The 13,426-nt window shown below is 42.0% G+C and overlaps 2 protein-coding genes across 8 annotated transcripts in view; both read left to right on the forward strand.

Annotated features, from left to right (window-relative positions):
* The window catches only part of ccdc57 (coiled-coil domain containing 57), a 34,173-nt gene extending 32,125 nt beyond the window's left edge, over nt 1-2,048 (forward strand). For all 6 annotated transcript variants that reach the window (XM_052478035.1, XM_052478037.1, XM_052478036.1 and 3 more), the window contains one exon: nt 1,293-2,048. In XM_052478035.1, coding sequence (XP_052333995.1) covers nt 1,293-1,462 — 170 coding nt within the window. In that variant the 3' untranslated portion in view covers nt 1,463-2,048. The remainder of the gene's footprint in view (nt 1-1,292) is intronic.
* A 1,609-nt stretch (nt 2,049-3,657) lies between these two features.
* fasn (fatty acid synthase) overlaps nt 3,658-13,426 on the forward strand; it is a 58,432-nt gene continuing 48,663 nt past the window's right edge. The window contains exons 1-3 of one of the 2 annotated variants that reach the window (XM_052478033.1): nt 3,658-3,810; nt 3,905-3,926; nt 10,924-11,069. In XM_052478033.1, coding sequence (XP_052333993.1) covers nt 10,943-11,069 — 127 coding nt within the window. In that variant the 5' untranslated portion in view covers nt 3,658-3,810; nt 3,905-3,926; nt 10,924-10,942. Of the gene's footprint in view, nt 3,811-3,904; nt 3,927-4,369; nt 4,607-10,923; nt 11,070-13,426 lie in introns of those variants that run through there. The other variant, XM_052478034.1, reaches the window with a different exon arrangement.

Below are 13,426 nucleotides of genomic sequence, written 5' to 3' on the forward strand. Positions count from 1 at the left end.
GGATTTATTGCTGCGTGTTCGTATGTGTCTTGCCTCAGCAGCAGCCGCTGCAACAGGTCACAGACAGTAGTGAAGGTCATCCAACACAGTGTCCATCTTTCAGATTGGATTTAGAACAGAGGCATTGCATCACAGTTGGCCCAGCAGTAGACTGCCAAGGGTTTCAACATTATGCTGAGTAAACGTTGAGAAGAACACACAGGGCTCTCACGTGTGAGGAGAATGGGGCTGGGGGGGCATGCAACAAGTGTATACCATCAGAGACTTCAACAAAGAGGATTGTGGTATATACCAATATCATAATTGCTGGGTAAATGAGAGGAAAGCAATCTTTAGACGCGTTTGTATAGATAGGCAATCTTTAGAAGCGTTGGTATAGATAGGCAATCTTTAGAAGCGTTGGTATAGATAGGCAATCTTTAGACGCGTTGGTATAGATAGGCAATCTTTAGAAGCGTTGGTATAGATAAGCAATCTTTAGACGCGTTGGTATAGATAGGCAATCTTTAGACGCGTTGGTATAGATAGGCAATCTTTAGAAGCGTTGGTATAGATAGGCAATCTTTAGACGCGTTGGTATAGATAGGCAATCTTTAGACGCGTTGGTATAGATAGGCAATCTTTAGACGCGTTGGTATAGATAGGCAATCTTTAGACGCGTTGGTATAGATAGGCAATCTTTAGACGCGTTGGTGAAGATAAGGAACGTCCATAAAGGTGTCCAAGTTGAATTGTGTTGTTACGAACACATACTTACTTAGTATTTAGTACTCTGTCAGGAGAGGGGATAATGGTAACCATGGTGTTGTACAGTAGTATAGATAATGGAGATGTTGGTGCAATAAGCCTCTGCCTCTCTGTGTCTCTGTGCGGTGGAGATTCAGATAAGCACAATGTGAGCTCTGTCTCTAGGCAGCCATGCAGGCACTCTGCACCGCAGTCACTTTCGGTGGCAGTCCCTTAGGCCTCATCCTCGCAGATGCTTTCAGAGCTGCCCGGTACATTGTATTCAACCTCAAATACCTTGCAGGGGGTTGGATTTCACAGCCAGCAGACTTTTCATTGCTAACATTTTGAAAGGCGTCTCAGGTTGGAAATAATGTCCTTGATCAGGCAGCACTGAGTGAGTGTGTCTGTGTTTCTCTGTGGGAATAAGCCCTCATTCACTGTCTGTTTGGAACTGAGGGAGACAGGCACTGTACTGCAACACACAGTCTCACTCACTGTCTCATTCTGCCCATGAAACAACCTTTTACAAGGCTGGAATTGAATTTCTACACATCTGCACCCAGGTGATGGTGAGCTTAATGAACCTAGCCCTGGGGACCAGGCAGTGGGGGTGAAGGGGTGCAGAGCACCTGCACTGGAGAGGATGACACCAGCCAGGCCGTCTGCCACCGCCAGGAAGACCAAGACTAGTGCGAGGGGGGGCAAGATCAGGAACTACAATATCAAAGACTGATGGAGACTTTCTGGTAGGCTAACAGAATTCAACACAATTGGGAACTGTTGGTACCTGGTACCAAATGTTGCCTTGTGGTGCTTGAGTTAACGAATACCAACATACTTAGTAGGTAGAAATTACAAGTAAATACCTTGTCATTTCTGTACTGTAAACTAGAGTGTTACTATAATATCAGAGGCTAATGCAGAAGGTAATAGATATTGCGTGGGTGGTGCCAGGCTGGTTCTGCTCTAGCCAGGCTAGTTTGTCTTAGCATGGCCACCAGGGGAGTGGTGCTGACAGCAGATCCAGTCTAGCACCCAGATTAGGTAGATAGTAACTATCTGCTAAGGCGAGGGGGAACCACTTGGCCTTACACCTCAGGAAAGAGAGGATTCATTGAAGTTCTTACTGGGCTTCCTTTCACTGATGCTCACACTGAAAAGCACAATTTTGTACCTTCTCATGTTTTTCTCTCACCATGACAAATCAACTGTTAGGTGCTCTTGTTGTATGGGTCCTGAGCAGGCCTTGATATCTGTGTTGATTTTATACCAAATCATGAAGTTGTGATTGTTCCAATAAAACATTAATTCAAATTTTACATTTTTTGAAATGTTCCTTTATTGAAAAAGTGTTACAGCAAACCAGAATTGTTACAAATTTGACCTTGAAAAGGGATCTTATGAAATATGAATTAACACATTATGTACATATTTCCACATGTTTTCTACAGATGATCTTGGTTAGTAAATAAGTACAGTCCAAGATATTGACAGAACAGTACAAAGTAAGTTGTAGTTATTCTCTACATCATGCCATCCTCCACATGCCATTTTCACCATTGAACTCTAGTAACCCCAACAGTCAGGCAGCATTTCTGATTACATCACCATCCTTGCTGCCCTGGCAACAAGCTCCTCCCCTTACTGTCATCACATCACCCTATCTCCTAGCAACACCCTCACATCCACGCTGATTGGAGGTGCCCACACACCCCTGCTCTGTGATTGGTTCATTTTCACGTTTGTAAAATATCACAACTATGATCACAACTATGATCACAGCTGGCACGATTTGGGTGTGTGCTACCTGGTTTGTCAGCCTGACTGTACATTCGCCATAATAATCTATTTCAGGTGGGTTGATATGGTTGCTCCTCAAGTACAACCTACAGAAGAAATGCCTACTGACCGAGTTTGAGTAAAATACCCATTAATAATATATAAAAACATACATGAATAAGCACAAACTATTTTATAAACTATAAAATAAGTATTTAGTTATTTATGAACATTTATACTCATAAGCATTCAAATTCATGAACATTTACATGTTTATGTATAAAGCATTTATAAGTAATTATAAACATTTTATAATGACTTATTGGTGGAAGTTATTATAAACTATTACCAAACCTTGTTAAACAATATAAACGACTGTGAAGACTTGGGTGCAATAAAATAAATGAGTATCTTTCTATACATGCAAAACAATGGATATACAATATTTCAATGATTTAAAAAAAATAAGGTGCAGGTGATCGAACACATGCATTGATAGATATATAATTTCTACAACGTCAACCACAGGTGACCATGCAGTTCATACAAATTATATTCAACATAGTGTTGGCCTAATCTGCACTAGTAGACTTCCAAATGCGTTACACATGCTGTAAAGAATACATTAATTCATTATTAATAGGTTAGGGGGAAATATTTACCTTGTGTAGGCTAAATCCACCATTATTTAATGGTATATCCATCTCCAATAAATGGCATTGTCAAAAATCATACATTTGTGAATAAAAAGGGGAAAAATCTAATTGATCAAGATTGTCAAATGTGTGTCCCAAAGTCCATGGACTATTGCATGTGTCCTCCTTTCTGCAAGATTTCGAAATGAGTTATTTTTCAATCAGTGTGAAATCTGAACACAGCTCAGACCTGTAAGTGATGGTTCTGCGCTTTGAACTTGAGTGATGAACTTGGCTTTATCAATATAATGGGGCGGGGGAAACCGAGTTTAGGCTCCCGGTGCACTCGCACATAGGATACATCCAATGCTATCCGAATGTACTACAGTAACCTTTCCATCGTTTTCTTCCGTTTTTTTCCGAAACTACAGCGTTCAGCGAATCACCCCATCACTGGCTGAGACTCTGAGCCCTGCCTCTTTTCTCATTGGACTGGACAGCCTATCCAAGCTGTCAGCCCATGTGGCGTGGCCGGGGAGAGCATGTCAGACATTTAAATTAAATAGAGAAAGGGAATCAAAGAAGCGAGAGAAATTGGAAGGGCAAGGCAGGGAACGGGAAGAGCTCGCGATTCCTCCCGAACAACTGTAGCACGGACACATCACAGGCAAGCGCGCTCTCACCGACGGAAGAGGAGGGAATTTTTGATAACGTTAACCGTTTCTTTACTAATATTTCTCTCATTTTGGTGGTTTCTACAGATATTAAAACACATAAATACAGGTAAGTTGTTCTGATATTGCTAGACTAGCAATGTTATAGCTTCTTCATCAAGTTAGCCGGTGAATGTTCCCTTATGATGACCGGCGTCGTAGCAATAAACATAAACGAACACAACAGATTTCCTCGATATCAGCTGGCTTGTTTTTAAAAATCAATTACTACACTTTCTCGTTACAATGTTCATGCATTGTAAGAGTTACATCAGCTAGCTGACTTATTCTCAAAAATAGTGCCATTTTAGCTAGGCTCGGTAAAGATTTTGGTCGCCATCCCCTGCTTAGATGTCGCTTCCTCTAACCAATGGTTGCGTGGAACGTCATCGGCCGTGTAATCGACTGAAAGACTGCTGTAACGTGGTGGTTAGCTGCTACTTGAAATACCTAGCCAAGCGTCTTAACCTGGCAGGCGCCAGCCTGGGCAGAGGAACGCTCTCACAGGTTCAGGCGCAATTTCAATAGTGATGCCTGCCACTGCGAAGGCTAGCAGTTGAGTTGCTATATGTTCATCACTACCTGGATGCCAACACGTTTTAATCAATTAAATGGCAGTTCATCAGTGAATAGTAGTTATATGTTTGATTATGCTTGGGACACCTCTTATGCTGGCTAGTTATCCGTGTGTGGCGTGCTTGTGTCCCTGGTCTCAATTTGGGAGTAGCAGGAGATAATCGAGCGTAGTTTGTAAGTATTGACCTATAGGGCCCAGTAACAATGGTTTGATTAGCTTTGCCAACTTCAAAGGGTCATTAATAATTCAATTAATTTAGTTTTTTTTGTGGGTGTTGATGCCTGGGATAGTATTGAATTGGATGCCTCTCCTTTTGAGAGCTTTTTTTTCTGGTGCTGCTCTTTCTGATATATTTTGGTTACATTTTCTGCATGGCTAGTAGGAGGTGAGCATGATGTATTTTGGTTACATTTTCTGCATGGCTAGTAGGAGGTGAGCATGATGTATTTTGCGCACCCTCTTAGTCTACTTGCAAGACAGTAATTTGATGAGTCATATTGTAAAACTCATGCCTGTATCCGTGTCTATCCGTGTCTCTGAAGACAAGCACTTTCACTCAGCCACAGTCACCTTCTGAACTTCACTTAAAGGGAACTTCGTGTGGAAGTATCATTTGGTATTTGTTTAATTAGTCCATATCTTAAACTTGATTGCTGAATTGCAAAACATTTTAGGACTGTATCAACAGTGGACTTATGAAACCACAAATACCAAAATATAGTTTGAGTGGTATTTTCCTTGAATATTTCAAATAGGCCTTATATTTGAAATAGGCCTTGGCTAGTCCAAAAGGTTTAGCATGAATCTGAGGTTTTGTGCGTAAGACTTGGAAAAGAGAGCACCTAATCTAACCACTAGTCTCTGGACCTTGTGGGCTCAGGGTAAGAGTTGAATACCCCTTGCTTACCCAGACTAGTATCGCATTAGAAACGGACATCAATGTTTGGTGAGCCTACCCATCCCAGCACCAGCCAGGACCCTAGCTCTCTTTATATCAGGACTCTCCAACCTTATTCCTGAAGAGATACCATCCTGTAGATTTTCACTGAAACCCTAATCTAGCATACTTGACTCTAATAATTAGCTGGTTGATAAGGTGAATCCGGTTAGTTTCAACTGGAGTGAGATTGAAAACCTACAGGAGGTTAGCTCTACAGGAACAAGGTATAGTCTCCCTGAGTGAACGGGCTGGTGCTTATTTTGCCTACTTGACAGGTATGTCATCGAGGCCCAGGTTGAAATGTCCTCGCTTCTAGAGATGTATGTAGTCTTTAACTTCAGCGGAATTTGTCATACATCAGGTTATTGCTATCTATGTATAACAAATCCAGGTACTTTTCATGTGTTTTAGTATCTGTGACAAGTTGAGCCAAGTCAATTACTAGTCAATTACTAGTATGTTCTATTTGAGGCAGGTGATGCTATACTACCCTGGTTGGTGTATGGCTTAGATTTGAACAGATTATAATTTTTTTATAGATTGTCAATCAATACGGTTTCATTGTAATCTGTACCAGAATACCATTATTCTCTTCCTGTACAGATGTTGGTCTGTGTCACTCCCTCATACGTTGACTTATTATATTACACAAAATGGCTGTGGAGGACAGCGGGAGACGGGAGGACAGACAGAAAAATTTAGACAGACTGAGTGAGCGGGGGAGAGACAGATGCACCAAGAGACGGAGAGAGAAACACACACAGGAAGGCTGTGTGCTTTGTCATCCATGGCATGGTGTCACTGTACAGTAGTTGTCATTGTGTTGCATAAGTAAATATCCAACACATGTAATCAATCAAGGCCCTGCTTTACAGTGATGAGATTCAGGTCAGGTAGATGATAATCCACCTTAATCCCTGTAGGTTTACTAGGCTACTTTACTAACCTGCTCCTACCCAGCCCTCTATGGCCAGGCAGGGTGATACTCTATAGGCGGAGGAGTGAAGGGTGATTCTCATGAAACTGGCGCTTGACCCAAATAATTCCTCTTGGATCACTAAGATTAGATCTGTATTTTTCTATTTCAGAAATGTTTTTTTCATCTTCCAAACCTGCTTATTCTTACCATAATCCACCAATATTTCGGGAATATTAAGAAATGTAATTTATACTTTAGGAATTTTGGCTTAATCTGATAGTGCCTTTTTTTCTTTGCTTTAAGTACATTGAATGTGGTTTATACACCCATATTTCTTGACCACTCCTACTTAATCACAGAACTGACGTTAGTTACCAGCACACCCATTGACTATACATTAGAATTCATTTATTATCATTACCGAAATGAAGGTTCTCGTTACCTAAACTGACCTAAAATTGATGTCTTAATGACAAATGTGTGTTTTGATAAGAGCCCCTTAGAGCAAGTTGCAAGTAATAGGAGATGGCAAGTGGGTACGGTAATGGTTCTTTACGTTTTTTCCAATTTGAGCTTTTTTGTAATTTTGGTAATGAGACGGTCAAGTGTCGTAAAGAGGGTGTTTGAGAATAAGATCCTCATTCTGAAGGCATATAAGTGAAGAAATTCAATAAACTTGTGCTCGTCTAAGGACGATGATGATCTAGATGATGCATAATGTGAATTCAACTTTAAAAAAAAACATTTTTTACAGCAACTTGAAAAAGTTTTAGGGTAATGAGAACATGTTCACAGATGGTGTTTTTGCGTAATAAATATTGTTGTTTAATGTAAACTTCAACTAGTATACAATTTGTATGATTTATGGACAGTACAGCAACGTATGCGTTTATATATAATATTATTATTTTATTTTTTTCAAATAAATTTGGCTTTTCTAATGTAGAATTGTATAAATTGACCTGAGAATTTAATCTGGACACATTTTGGTAATTAGTGTGAAAATGTTAAAAATTCAGGTGAAAATGTAATAATAAGACACTGTGCCATAAACAAGGCATCTTAGCCTTCAGATTGATAGATTGTTGCAGATGCATCATGGTTATCTAACTCGATTTGCTACTGCCATGTTTTAAAACCCCCTGCTATGACATCCTGATAGTCTTACAGATGCATGGCCACTGCTCACAGGAAGCTGACTTCTCAGACAATAACAATACCAGATGTGCAGGCGTTTGTTCCAAGGCAGCACTAACAAACATGATCTCGGCCTGAAATGACAACCTCTCTTTCCATGTGTACTACACACTTTCGAGTTAGACAGGTTTGTATTTATCCTTGGCTAGGTATTCAGACTTTAGTCTTCTCCTAGCTAGGTATTTACCTGACAATGTGCCCTAGGCTTGTAGAACGTAGGTAAATAATGCAAGCGACTTCAATGGCTAATTTCTCTGAACAGAGAATCCCCCCGACAGGTTCACAATGAATACATTACAAAGGATGAAGCAATGGGTGTACTCCAAGCAGCTGCTCCATACTAGTCAGACATAGAGAACTGATGCTGTATACTGGTTGTTGCGGTGGGATTGGCATGGGGGTCCGTGGGTGGCTTTTGATCATTTTATTGGATTCCTCATGTCTTACTCATTGTTACGAAGATTTATGGCCCAAATCCGATGTTATGTATTATATGAATCGTATAAAATAAAGGGCCAATTTGGGTGCATCAAATTATATTTCAACAAAGTAATGTTTCAGGAATGCTAATTTTATGTTTCTAACTACAAAAACAATTTCGGAACAATCTGAGATGGTGGGGGTTATGAAATGACCCTATTGTATGTTACAGTGGGGGGTATTTTATCAGCCACCAATTCTGCAAGTTATCCCACTTAAAAAGATGAGGCCTGTAATTTTCATCATAGGTACACTTCAACTATGACGGACAAAATGAGAAAAGAAATCCAGAAAATCACATTGTAGGATTTGTAATCAATTTATTTGCAAATTGTGGTGGAAAATAAGCATTTGGTCACCTACAAACAAGCAAGATTTCTGGCTCTCACAGACCTGTAACTTCTTTAAGAGGCTCCTCTGTCCTCCACTCGTTACCTGTATTAATGGCACCTTTTTGAACGTATCAGTATAAAAGACACGATTTGGATTGGCTTCGTAAGAAGCATTTCAAGGTCCTGGAGTGGCCTAGCCAGTCTCCAGATCTCAACCCCATAGAAAATCTTTTGGAGGGAGTTGAAAGTCCGTGTTTCCCAGCAACAGCCCCAAAACATCACTGCTCTTGAGGAGATCTGCATGGAGGAATGGGCCAAAATACCAGCAACAGTGTGTGAAAACCTTGTGAAGACGTACAGAAAAAGTTTGACCTCTGTCATTGCCAACAAAGGGTATATGACAAAGTATTGAGAAACTTTTGTTATTGACCAAATACTTATTTTCCACCACAATTTGCAAATGAATTCATTAAAAATCCTACAATGTGATTTTCTGGAGAGAAAAAAATCTCTCATTTTGTCTGTCATAGTTGAAGTGTACCTATAATGAAAATTACAGGATCTCATCTTTTTAAGTGGGAGAACTTGCACAACTGGTGGCTGACTAAATACCCCCCCCCCCACTGTATATAGTACGCTGTGTTATTGGGAAGGTGGGGGACTCAGTTCCATTCAACTATATTTTGTTGAGTTATCAGGGAATGTAGCTATGCTTCAGTGGATGGACACACTGGCTAAATAACTCACTGGACTCTGTATTCAGATGCTACACACAGACACACTGCTGCCAGTCATCTGGAGTTATGAAAATATGCTGCAATCACAGTAACCAATCGCATGACGTTATCATTACAGAGGAACGGAGCGTGCAGTCCCTAGTTTGCCTTATTGTCTCTGTACAGATTTAGTTAGCCCATCGGACAGTGAGTTAACGTAGTTAACCAATTAAGAGTGGTGGTGATGTAGGCCCACACTGGCTCACTGTCCGATGGGCTTACTTTAAATCTGTAAGGTGTTCTTCAATGTTGGTCCTATGCACCCGCAGGGTGTGCACTGTGCAGGCTTTTGTTCTATCCCAGTTAACAAACCTATAGCCTTTTAGCCTATGAAGTGCGTGGTAATTTGAATTCATGCGGACCAGAACAAAAGCCCTGTAGCCTTCCAGGTTTGAAGAGCGAGGAGTGCTGTAACACTCCTATTAGGGATCAGTACTGTAGGGGCTCGGTTCCACCAGCTGTATTGTGTTGGTGCCCCTGCCCTGTGTGAGGGCGCTAACAGTAGGCTGCTGTGTGTTCAACTAGGGAACCGTTAGCTACAACTTGGAGTAGAGAGCTTCACTGCATCGATCAGTGAACTGGGATAAACTGATTGGCCCCTCCCCTGCCGTGTCATTGGTTGGCTAGCCTGCACGGAATGGCCTGGCCCAGGAACGAAGGTTCTGGGCTGGATGATGAGTTCACTCTCACACTACTGTTCATGCACTGCGACTACACACAAGCATGAACACACACTGAGTATCTCCTCTGCTTCTCTTCTTAATCAGATGCAGATCTCTGCTTCCCAGCCCAGTCTGCTGTCGCCTGAGGTGAACTGGCTGGTTGACCTAGAAAGCACCTTTTTATAATGCTGTGCTGAGCATGACTTTGTGCTAAAGAGGCTTTCGGGGCTCGTTTCCACAGACCCATTCAGTGCTGCCTGGTCAAGCAGTCAAAATCTATTGTTGTCAGTGTAAGACCCCTTGCAGGGGGTGAGGGAGTTGACAGTCGCAAGCTACTGTCTGTCAAAGCGTGGGTGCAAGCAATTAAATGTTTCTGTGGGGAATGGGAATTCTCCCATAGGGTCGTTTTGTCTAGACTTATGTTGCCCCCCCACTCTCTCTCTTTCTTAATTTCTCTGAATTCTTTCAGTCTCCTTTTCTCTCCCCTACTTAGTTCACAATTTTCTCAGGCTGTAGTATTCTAATTTGTTATACTGCTGCCATAGTGCACCAGTTATTGTTTAAGAAACTACAGTAATGTGCATAAATAAAGGCTAAACGAAATGAACCTCTAACTAGTATTGTGACAATACGAGTAGCCTATATCCTCATTTTTTTTATTTTTCATGGCAACAAAAACAATATGAAGCAGACTCTAATCTTTTTAAAATATTGTGTGCTATAGCTTGGAAAGTAAACAAATGTGACTGGGTGACATTGTTTTTGGTTGCCCGAAAATGCTAATTCCCTATTTGCACACACACACACCATGTTATATATTGCCTGCACATAGACAAGGAATCAGATCCGCACTGAACATCTTTGTATTTTTGTCGCTATCAGTCAAATAAATTCTCAGAGGTTGATCTACCCTGACTGCCATAGTCTTCACATTAAACAATGGGGAGGAACCAGAAATATCAGTTACAGACTACTGGAAATTATTGTAGTTTCACTTAAATAAATACAATTAACCTGCCCAATTGGGGAAACCTCAGAGCATGCTCAACTTGCATGACTGCTTAGTTCACTTGCCCCAGGCGATAGGACAACCCTTTTATGTCAATCCCTGCTTCTAAGTATAGTGATACTGGTATCTTCTCAACCCTACATCTAACCCACTCTTCTCCTCTCTCCTCCCACAGTAGCCCTTTTATTCCCAGGATGGAGGAGATTGTTGTAGCCGGGATATCGGGCCGGCTTCCTGAGTCAAACAACCTCGAGGAATTCTGGGAGAACCTCTTCAATGGGGTTGACATGGTAACAGAAGATGACCGAAGGTGGAAGCCAGGTGAGCCCCCGTGACCTTTCCATGACCTGGATGTGATTATGACCCATAAACATCAGACATGTTGCGGTTTTTATTTGTTTCTTTGAACTCTGAAAGGACTCACAACAAGCTTTGAAAATCTGACTAACACACAAGCTACCTTGCATCACAGTGTAATCTACACCGTAAACTGAATGTTACATCAACCACATGCCTAGCAGTTCCTAGCATGACCTGGTTAACTATACTTTTCTTTTGCATCACCATCAATGTGGGCAGGTTAATGAGTAGAATGCTGAATGCTTCCTCCAGTCTTTACTGGCCTGTTTGTCAGTCAGTCATTCATAGATATCTATATTACTCAGCAAAAAAAGAAACGTCTCTTTTTCAGGACCCTGTCTTTCAAGGATAATTAGTAAAAATCCAAATAACTTCATTGTAAGGGGTTTAAACACTGTTTCCCATGCTTGTTCAATGAACCATAAACAATTAAGGAACAAGCACCTGTGGAACGGACGTTAAGACACCAACAGCTTACAGACGGTAGGAAATTAAGGTCATAGTGATGATAACTTAAGACACTAAAGAGGCCTTTCTACAGACTCTGAAAAAGGCCAAAAGAAAGATGCCCAGGGTCCCTGCTCATCAGCGTGAACGTGCCTTAGGCATGCTGCAAGGAGGCATGAGGACTGCAGATGTGGCCAGGGCAATAAATTGCAATGTCTGTACTGTGAGACGCCTAAGACAGCGCTACAGGGAGACAGGACGGCCAGCGGATTGTCCTCGCAGTGGCACACCATGTGTAACAACACCTGCACAGGATCGGTACATCCGAACAGGATGGCAACAACTGCCCGAGTTACACCAAGAACGCACAATCCCTCCATCAGTGCTCAGACTGTCCGCAATTGGCTGAGAGAGGCTGGACTAAGGGCTTGTAGGCATGTTGTAAGGCAGGTCCTCACCAGACATCACCGGCAACAATGTTACCTATGGGCACAAACCCACCGTCGTTGGACCAGACAGGGCTGGCAAAAAGTGCTCTTCTTTGAGGAGTCGTGGTTTTGTCTCACCAGGGGTGATGGTCGGATTCGCGTTTATCATCGAAGGAATGAGCGTTACACTGAGGCCTGTACTCTGGAGCGGGATCGATTTGGAGGTGGAGGGTCCGTCATGGTCTGGGGCGGTGTGTCACAGCATCATCGGACTGAGCTTGTTGTCATTGCAGGCAATCTCAACGCTGTGCATTACAGGGAAGATGACATCCTCCCTCATGTGGTACCCTTCCTGCAGGCTCATCCTGACCCTCCATTATGACAATGCCACCAGCCATACTGCTCATTCTCTGTGTGATTTCCTACAAGACAGGAATGTCAGTGTTCTGCCATGGCCAGCGAAGAGCCCGGATCTCTCCCGTCTGGTACCTGTTGGATTGGAGGGCTAGGGCCTTTCAGCCAGAAATGTCCGAAATTGCAGGTGCATTGGTGGAAGAGTGGGGTAACATCTCACAGCAAGAACTGGCAAATCTGGTGCAGTCCATGAGGAGATGCGCTGTAGTACTTAATGCAGCTGGTGGCCACACCAGATACTGACTGTTACTTTTGATTTTGACCCCCCTCCCCCTCCCTTTGTTCAGGGACACATTATTCAATTTCTGTTAGCCACATGTCTGTGGAACTTGGTTTGTCTGTTGTTGAATCTTGTTATGTTCATACAAATATTTACACATGTTAAGTTTGCTGAAAATAAATGCAGTTGACAATGAGTGTTTCTTTTTTTGCTGAGTTATATACACCTAGATGGTTGATGGGGGGCGCTGTGTTGAAGCCACCATGCCGTCATCTTGGCATTCATCAAAACAATAGGAACACGTTCCTAATATTGAGTTCCCCCCGCCCCTTTGCCCTCAGAACAGCCTCAATTCATCATGTACTCTACAGGGTGTCAAAAGGGTTCCACAGTGATGCTATGTTGAGTCTAATGCTTCCCACACAGAACTGTTGAGCATAAAAATCCTACTTAAACTCGTCTCCCTCCATCTACACTGATATTGAAGTGGATTTAACAAGTGACATCAATCGGGGATCATAGCTTTCGCATGGATTCATCTTGTCATGGAAAGAGCAGGTGTTCTTCATGTTTTCTATACTCTGTGTATAATTTTTGATTATGTGAGCTAAACAAAAAATATCTAACCCCACTACAACAAAAACATACTTAAATACATTTAATATTGTCAATTTATTTGAAATACTGTAGAATTCCAGACTGCTCCTACTATGGAGGACTGCTCCTACTATGGAGGACTGCTCCTACTATGGAGGACTGCTCCTACTATGGAGTGCCAATGTGGCTTCGAACCCTCTCAATGGCCGATA

Source organism: Oncorhynchus keta, chromosome 24 (assembly GCF_023373465.1).
Source record: "Oncorhynchus keta strain PuntledgeMale-10-30-2019 chromosome 24, Oket_V2, whole genome shotgun sequence".
NCBI lineage: Eukaryota > Metazoa > Chordata > Actinopteri > Salmoniformes > Salmonidae > Oncorhynchus > Oncorhynchus keta.